Here is an 8,802-nt window from a genome sequence, read left to right as displayed (position 1 = left end):
AAAAACATATTTTTTCTCTGCTTTTTCATGGTTTAGCTAATGATATGTGAAAAGGAATACAGATGGTATTTAATTATGAACAGGAAAGGATGTTCAATATCATTAGTCATTAGCAATTTGCAAATTAAGACAATGCCTTTATATATATTAATGCATATGTATTAATACATATATATCAGAATGGCTAAAATAAAAATAATAAAACATCAAATGCTGATGAGCATGAGTAGAAACTGGAGACTTCATACATTATTGGTGGGAATGTAAAATCAAACAGCTATGCCAAAAAAGAGCATAGTCGTTTCCTAAGAACCCGAGACCCCAGACCTGCAGGGTGAACCAAGGTCTCTGGCCCTGGGTCAATCAGGATGGGGTTCACGGGCCTTCCCAGGGTCATCCAGTGTCCAAGGTGCCCTTTGGTGGCCTCGTCTGCCCCTCAGACCCTCTGACCCCTCGACTTGTCTCTGTCACAGGGACAGCCATCACAGAGCCACTCTCCACCCCCTGCTTTCTGAAGATGCCGACTGCCTGGGGTTCTCTTAGCCCTGCCCTCCCCATCTCTGGGTCCTGACTAAGGTGCTCTAATGGACACCCCCTGACCCAGGTCTCAGGGAGCTGCCAGCACCCTGGGGTCCCTGAAGCTGAGACCAAGCAAGACACATGTGGCCTGAGGGTCCCACTCTCTGGCTGGCAGACCCCAGAGGTGAGAGCACACTGGAGTGTCCTTCAGGGTGTCTTCACCTCATGAGAGAGCTGGGGGCTTTGGGAGTTTGCAGCTGGCAGGGGCGAGGGCCCACTCTCCCTTCTCTGATGGGTGCTTGGTCAAATCCTGTTGGTCAGCCTGCAGAGCCAATTGCGGTCACCAGGTGAATCTGTGTCTCCTTAGCCTGGGATCTCCAAACAGGCGGCACCCCTGCCGACGACTTCAGGGCACTTGGAAGTGAAGGCTGAGAGGTCGCCCATTTCCAGAGCTGGGGTCAGGCCCAGAGTTCTCCTCCTTGGCTCAGGTGCTCCCTCAGGTTCCTGGGGCTGCAGGTCAAGGGACAAACGCAGGAAGTTCTGATCTGCTCTGCCTACAGGTCAGTTAGTGCCCAGTGAATGCAGGTTCCAGACGAAAGGTGGAGCCAGGCATTTTATCCTGCATGGGTTACAGCCTACTGCCACCTGGGGAAACTGAGTCACAGCGCACCTCAAGGATATTTCGCAGGCCACATCAGCTCCTGAAGGTCCCCTGGCCTCCCAATTTTGTCAGGCAGTGAGAAGACGTTCCCAGGCCACATACCACAGGTTCTGGCTCAGCCTGGGTTGGCCTAAGTCTCAGGACTGCTGTCCTCAAAGCCCCATCAGGAAGCTGTGTCAGGCCAGGTGCACTGTGGTGACAGGAACATGGAGTCAGGGTTCTGGTGGCAGGAGAGGTCAGGGCCCTGGGAAGTCAGGTCCAGGAGGTAGACACGTGGTGGGGCTGGAGAGATGCTGGGCGGGGTGGTGGGAGTGTCCCAGGAGCGGGGTAAGGTGGTAAGGTGAGGGTGCATCGGGGGCTAGGGAGACCCTGGGTGTGGTGGTGGGAGTGGCCCTCCACCTGTGGCTGATGTGCGGGCAGGGGCTATGGTGGGAGAGGAGGTGGAAGTGGAGGTGGAAGGGGCAGGGCCCAGGGGGCTCTGCTGTAGGAGGGTCATGGACTTCCTGGTGAGGACTCTGGGGTTGGGGGGTCCCCAAGGAAGCTGGGGCTTGGACTGGGAGTCCCTAGGACTGAGTGTGCCAGGCGGGCTCAGGGGAGGCCGAGCCAGGAGCCACAGGCTTTTCATAGCCAGGCCAATGCCCCGCGGGGCATCGAACCTGGGCTGGGGTTCCCCTGGCCCCAGGACTGGGGGACTCTGGTGTGTCTTGGGGCGCTTCCTGCCCATCCAGCCTCTGCCAGGTGGCCTGGCCCTGGGTGGCTTTGAGGGTGGCCCCCGAAGCATAGGACCTGCCTCCCCACTGTGGGGCAGATTTCGGCGTCTGACACTGGACACCCACCCAGAAGCTCAATTCAACTCCCCAGTAAAAAGTACACTCACCACCACCAGCCCCCACCACCCCAGGGCCCTGCCTGAGGAGACTCTGGCTGGGACATGGAAGGAGGAGGCCAGAGGCCAAGGCCTGGCTCTCAGGCAGTAGGTCCAGGAGTAAATGGAGCAAAGTCCCTGCACGAACTGCCTCAGGCTGCCTCAGACTGTCCCTGAGGGAACCTAGCCTGGACCCTCCCTGTGCTATCAGGCTGGAAGAGCAGCCACCTGTAGGGCAGTAGACATCAGGTAACACTATCAGCCAGCACCCCCAACACCTATGTGACAGCCACACCCTCTGCCCTGAGGCAGCTGCAGGTGGGCAGAGCCTCCTCTGTCTTGTCCACGATAAGTGGCTAAGTGCTAGCAGAGCTTCGCAGGCACTGGACGAGATCGGAGGGCAAACCAGAAAAAACAAATGAATGAACCCTGGCCCCAGGAAGGGGCCAGAGCAGCAGGTCCCCCCCCCGGCCACCTTGAACCCTAAGAGTGGAACACAGAGGCTGGAGACAGGCTGGCCCCAGGATCCTCTAAGTGACAGGAACCCTTGGCCACTACTGATTGCACGAGGTGGGGACAGGGAGGGTGGGGCTGGGGCTGCCTGGCCCTTTAAGAGGGCAATTCTTCTTGTCCCCTAGAATGCTCCCTCCCCCAGCCACTGGAGGAGAGATCCCGGTTGCTCAGCAACAGGAAGATCTCGGTGTACAGTGTCACCCAGGCGACTGGGAGCCGCGTCCTGCTCTGGGACTGAGCCGCTGGAGCTGCCCCGCTGACCGCACTGGGCTGACCGCAACCAGCTGACCACACCCCTCACTCCCCTGGCCCTGGTAGACGGCGGGCACCATGGCGCAGACGGACGTGCTGCTGACCAAAGAGCCGGCCCCGCAGACGGTGCCCCCCTGCGAGCTGCCCTGCAAAGTGTCCGAGGTGGCCTGCAACACGGGCGCCTACACGTCCTCTGGCCTGGCCACCGCCGGCTTCCGCACCGCCAAGTACCTGCTGGAGGAATGGTTCCAGAACTGCCACGCGCGCTACCACCAGGCCTTCGCCGACCGCGACCAGTCCGAGCGGCAGCGGCACGAGAGCCAGCAGCTGGCGGCGGAGACCCAGGCGCTGGCGCAGCGCACGCAGCAAGAGTCCACGCGCAGGGTGGGCGAGCGGCTGCAGGACACGCACGGCTGGAAGTCGGAGCTGCAGCGCGAGGTGGAGGCGCTGGCCGCGGAGACCAACCTGCTGCTGGCCCAGAAGCAGCGGCTGGAGCGCGCACTGGACGCCACGGAGGTGCCCTTCTCCATCGCCACTGACAACCTGCAGTGCCGCGAGCGCCGCCAGCACCCCAACCTCGTGCGCGACCACGTGGAGATGGAGCTGCTGAAGGTGCCAGCAGCCTGGGTTGGCCAGGACTTGTGGGCACAGAGAAGAGGGGCCCTGGCAGTTCATGTGGACAAGCCACGTGGCTTGCGGGAGCCCAGCCCTCTGCACGTGGGACCCCTGAGTCCCGAAATCTGGCCCCTTAGTGACAGACCGACTTCCAAGAAGCTGTTTCTCCTCTGGGTGCCTCTCCTCCTCCAACCCCTTTGACCTGGCACAGTCATCTTGACCCTGAGCTCCCAGGACTGAGCCACAGGGCCCCTCCCCAAAAAGTGTCCCTGGCTGGGACAGTTGCTCCCGAGGTGGAAACCTAGTCCTGGGCCAGCACTGCCGGTGTGGACAGGTGGCGTGGGGTGGGCTGGGAGCCACCGCCCCCATTCGTCCTACACACAGCAGGGGCCTCAAAGATCTGCACCGACAGGTCCCCCTCTTCCATGTCCCCTGTGCCTTCCTAATCCAGCCCAGCTTGTCTGTGGGGCAGTCTCAGGATGAGAGGGTAACTCAGTCCTGGCTCCGCTGCTGGCTCTGCAGAATTCTCTGACCTCTCAGAGCCTGGGGCCTCCTGGGAATGCATTGCAGGCCTGTGGACATTCCTGAAAGACGTCGGTGGGGGCAGCTGGTCTCCTGCCACACCCCCAAGCTCAGGCTAGAACCTTGAGTCCCTCCCTCCCCTCCTGCCTTCCCTCCTCCCTCCCTTCCCCTGCACCCTCTCAGTACTTCAAGAACTCCAGAAGCTCCCCCAAACCCTCTGCCCACACCAAGGGCGCCTGCCCAGTGAGGAAGACACTGACAGACAGGAAGAGGCAAACCCACAGGACAGCAGGGCGCAGGATTGGGGCCCTGGCACACAAGGAGGTAGCTGGTGGTGGAGGCAAAGACCCCAATCATAGGGAAAAGGCTTGTTCCTAAACACAGAAAATGAAACCAGCCAGGCAGTGTGAAGAAACACAGGGTGCCCCTCCTGTTTTTGGTGTGAGGACAGCCTTTCCCAGCACAGAGCCCAAGGGGCAGCCCGGGGGGGGCATCTGTGCCCCCAGGGTTAGAGTCCTCAGGGGCTGTTCAGGGGCTAGGGGAGGCGCCCTTCCTGGGAGCACTAAGCCAGCAGCAGTGATGACCCCTAAGGCCTGGGTCACGGGAACTGCTACTGAGGGACCCTCCCAGCAGCCCATGGAAGGTCCTGGAGGAAAACACCCCACTTACAAGGCACCAAGTAGAATGCCCAAAAGCCCAGGATAAACCCAGTGAGAGAGCAGGGGTCGGAACCCCATTTTCCAGGAAAAAGGCCTGCAGAGGAGCAGAGAGGTCTGACCGCAGGCACACAGCCAGGACTCAGGGCCTGGCACTCAGCTCCTTCTGGGTGTTTAGGCGGTGACCAAGGCCTGCAGCAGCTGGGCCTGCTGGGATCCTCCCCAGGGACCGGCTCTGGTGCTCAGGGCGTTTCCTCTCCCAGGAAGCGGAGCTCATCCGGAACATCCAGGAGCTGCTGAAGAGAACCATCATGCAAGCTGTGAGCCAGATCCGGTGGGTCCCCCTGAAGGACTCCTGACCCCACTGACAGGTGGTCCTGGGACAGGGCATAGAACACAGGATCCTGAGGCTCAGAGCCCGCAGGGGCTGTCCCAGGTCACAGCGGAAGCCCAGGGCTGGGTGGGGAGGTTCCGGCCAGCCTGGGGTTCTGAGTGGCCAGAGAGTCCAGCCCCCCAGCCTGGGCAGCCGCTCCTGGTCACTGCTGAGCCACACACAAGCATGCCGGCTCGGAGCCTCCCTCTTGAAGCGGGCATTGGGGCCCAGCCTGCTGCGGGGAGGGTCCCCGGCAGGGCCCTCCTTGAGCACACACCCAGGCCCTGCCCTGCGCCGCCCCAGGCTGAACCGGGAGCACAAGGAGACCTGCGAGATGGACTGGTCGGACAAGGTGGAGGCCTACAACATCGACGAGACCTGCGGGCGCTTCCACAGCCAGAGCACCGAGGTGCAGTCTCATCCGCACTCCACGTCCTTCCAGGAGAGGTGGGCCCCAGCCCTGTCCCTGCGCTCGCCCTAGCTGTGGTCGCGCCTTCCCCTCGCCTGTGGGTCCCCTCGGGGCTGCTCCCCCCAGCCCGGCCCGGAGGCCCTTACCCCCGAGGGCATTAGGGCAACTGTCTGCCCCGGGGATGAGCAGGTGAGCAAGACCCTCTCAAGTGACCAGCGCGCGCACAACTATGGAGCCCAGTCACCCGGAGACGGGACAGGGTGGGGGCGGGGTCAGCCCCAGGCGCTGGCAGGACTGCATTCCGCCCACGGCCGGCAGAGGGCGCGCGAACACCGCCACTGGAGGGCAGCAAACTCCCGGGTGCGGGAAGGGGACACGGGTCTCCGGGTACTAGGGAAGGGGGATTACGGGGTCCTGCAGAGGGGGCCTCGGAAGAGGCGGTGCTGGGGACGGGGTCGCCGGGGCGCGAGGGGACTAGGCGCCGGTGTGGGTATGGGGAATGGGGACGTAGGCGAGTTGTGGGCGGGGGGCACTCGAGAGCAGGGAGCCTGAAGGGCTGGGCTTCGTGGGGTGGCGCGGGGTGCACCGGAGTCCATGCGGGCCCTCCAGGAACTCGGGGAGCGGGCAGGGCCCGGGGGCGAAGGACGCTAGGGGGCGGGGCAGGGCCCCCAGCCTTTACAGCGCCTCCCTGCCCCTCCCCTGGCTGCCCCCGCCTGCAGCGCGTCCACGCCTGAGACCTGGGCCAAGTTCACTCAGGACAATCTGTGCCGCGCCCAGCGCGAGCGCCTGGCCTCAGCCAACCTGCGGGTGCTGGTGGACTGCATCCTGCGCGACACCTCCGAGGACTTGCGGCTACAGTGTGACGCCGTGAACCTGGCCTTCGGGCGCCGCTGCGAGGAGCTGGAGGACGCAAGGCACAAGCTGCAGCACCACCTGCACCAGGTGGGGCGCCCTGAACCCCCGGGACGGCTCCCGAGCTCGCCCACCACTCTGTCCCCTCGTCACCTGGCCTGGGCCCTCAACACCTCCCTCCTCTGCCCCACCCACCCTGAGGGACCCCAGAAGCAGATGCCAGTCCTCCTCAAGTCTATGTAAAACCAGGTGACATTGGGTATGATCCGCAGGTTGCCACCCCCATGACTGGGCAGGAGGAGCTGTGGGGAGGATGGAGGCAGGATGAGGTGGGGGGAGCACTCACCGCCCAGGGGGTCCCCAAGAGTCCTGGCCTGGCAGGCAGGGCTCTGACTCTTAGGGTATCAGGGTGACCTTTCCTACCTGTAAGTTCTGAGTCCTTGAACAGGGTTCAGGTCCTGGTGACCACCAGGGATGGGAGTTCTTTGACCACTGATAAGGAACAGGGTGCCTGACTCTCCAGAACCCTCTGGGGGCCCCGTGCACATTGTCCCTTCAGCCACGCCTCCTGGGGCCCCTGGACAGGGCTGCCCTCTGGACACAGCCCAGCGCCCGGGTAGGACCAGGCTGGTCTGGGGCGTTACATATGCCGGGGCATGGGGGCGCAGGCCCAAGGGCCACTGTCCTGTCTGCAGACGCTGCGGGAAGTCACAGACCAGGAACACAACGTGGCAGCGCTGAAGCAGGCCATCAAGGACAAGGAGGCACCTCTGCGAGTCGCCCAGACCCGGCTGTACCTGCGCTCGCACCGACCCAACATGGAGCTGTGCCGCGATGCCGGCCAGTTGAGGTGCTGCCTGGGCCTCTGGGGCAGCCTCGGGTGGCCCCGCCCACCTCCTCCCCGCCTCTCTGATCTTGGGCTCCTATGAACACCCCAACCCTCCCACCCGCCCCCACATCCCCTGCAGGTATTGAGAGGGGAGGGAGACCTTGGGGCCACACACAAGCACCCCTTACACACACAGGCACAGACACAACACTGGGCAGGTCATGGGTGGGGGCTACCAGTGCCAGGGACCTGTGCCCACGTGCTCTCACCCCACCTTGTGCTGCCTCATCTTCCTGGAAAGAAGTTCCTTCAACAAGGTGAACTCCCAAAGGCCACAGGGCCAGAGAGACCAGGCAGGGCCATTCCCCGCTGCCCTGAGGGTGCTGTCCACACCTCTGGTGGAAGGTGTGACCCATGCCTGGGCTCCAGGAGCCGATGCTGTCCTTCTGTTTCCCTGGTTAACAGGCGCTCAGTGGCCCCTTCTGAGCATAAGAACCTTTCTTCCTTCCCTGCCTCTCAGTTCCTTTCAGGAACTGGGGACCTCCCTCAGACATAAGGAAAGGCACGAACTGAGCCTGGTGGGCTGAGGGGCCACTTTCCTGGTGGGGTTCCCTTAGGAGTTCTTTTGTGGAGTCTTGCCAGGACCTCCTGCTCGCTCCAGTTGGGGCCTGTGAGTTTTGGGTCCCCCGCTGCCGGGAAGGTGCACACTTCTGCCCTCTCCAGCCCCGGCTCACACCTCTCAACACCCCCAGGCTGGTGAGCGAGGTGGAGGAGCTGAACATGTCCCTCGCAGCGCTGCGGGAGAAGCTTCTAGAAGCGGAGCAGTCCCTGCGCAACCTGGAGGACACCCGCATGAGCCTGGAGAAGGACATCACCTCCATGACCAACAGCCTCTTCATCGACCGCCAGAAGTGCATGGCCCATCGCACCCGCTACCCCACCATCCTGCAGCTGGCCGGCTACCAGTGAGCAGCTGGCACAGCACTTCCCCCCATCCCCCAAATAAACAGCATGTTAGCTTTCTGCACTGTGTGTGTGCCTGGTGGCTGTGAGGCTGGCTCTGCCTATGGACTCATCATCCCAACTGTGGGAGTTGAGGGGTCAGAGCCGAGGACCAGGAGTCCCTGTGCCTCAGAGGACAGGACTTGCTCAGGTGGCGACTAGGGCTCCATAGCACAGCTCAGGTGTGGCCGCAGACTGTGGGGCCAGCCCAGGGCTAGGCCATCCAGCTCTCGCTCCCTGCTCCCCCAGTGCTGGCTCCTCGGTTCCTTCACCAGGGTCTTTGGGCCTTGGGACATCTTTGGGACCTCTGCATCTCCCCGATTCCTCCCCCTGCACCTCCAGGCCCCAGCCTCAGCTCACATACCCCTAAGGACAGGCTCAGTGCCCCTCGTTAGGCTCAGGGCCTCCTTGTGGCACCCTGGAGGGGGTGGCTGATGGAAAGCTGAGTGTGGAGGCTGCCAGCGAAGGGGGCCTGAGAGAAGGCTGGTGGCACCAGGCTGAGGAGCGCCGAGCTAGGCGCCATCCTGAGCACATGGCAGGTGTGAACTCCTTTAAGCCTCATGACAGCCTCACCATCACATGCATTTTACAGCAGGGAAAACAGGCCTGGGGGTCCCTGCACCCACTGTGCTCCCACCCCAGGGCCAGGTTGATGCAGGGGAGGCCAATGACAGAAGTGATGGGGGTGACTCCCCAGCCAGAGAAAGACTGAGGGTCCCAGCCCCCCAGGCTTC

The 8,802-nt window shown here is 62.6% G+C and overlaps 1 protein-coding gene across 1 annotated transcript; it reads left to right on the top strand.

Annotated features, from left to right (window-relative positions):
* The first annotated feature begins 2,882 nt into the window (after nucleotides 1-2,882).
* TEKT4 (tektin 4) lies at nucleotides 2,883-8,078 on the top strand. Its single transcript, XM_003920369.3, has 6 exons — nucleotides 2,883-3,422; nucleotides 4,867-4,937; nucleotides 5,280-5,423; nucleotides 6,105-6,327; nucleotides 6,933-7,087; nucleotides 7,819-8,078. The coding sequence occupies exons 1-6, from the start codon at nucleotides 2,889-2,891 to the stop codon at nucleotides 8,033-8,035; spliced, it is 1,344 nt and encodes a 447-aa protein (XP_003920418.1). The 5' UTR covers nucleotides 2,883-2,888; the 3' UTR covers nucleotides 8,036-8,078.
* Nucleotides 8,079-8,802: the final 724 nt, after the last annotated feature.

This window comes from Saimiri boliviensis, chromosome 16 (genome assembly GCF_048565385.1).
Source record: "Saimiri boliviensis isolate mSaiBol1 chromosome 16, mSaiBol1.pri, whole genome shotgun sequence".
Taxonomy (NCBI): domain Eukaryota; kingdom Metazoa; phylum Chordata; class Mammalia; order Primates; family Cebidae; genus Saimiri; species Saimiri boliviensis.
Note: the sequence above shows the minus strand (reverse complement) of the source record. Positions and strands in the feature narration are given on the sequence as shown.

Coding starts and splice junctions, on each gene's coding strand:
- TEKT4 (XM_003920369.3), top strand. CDS start 2,889: ATGGCGCAGACGGACGTGCTGCTGACCAAAGAGCCGGCCCCGCAGACG. Junction 4,938..5,279: donor CAAGCTGTGAGCCAGATCCG/GTGGGTCCCCCT, acceptor GCGCCGCCCCAG/GCTGAACCGGGAGCACAAGG. Junction 6,328..6,932: donor TGCAGCACCACCTGCACCAG/GTGGGGCGCCCT, acceptor TCCTGTCTGCAG/ACGCTGCGGGAAGTCACAGA.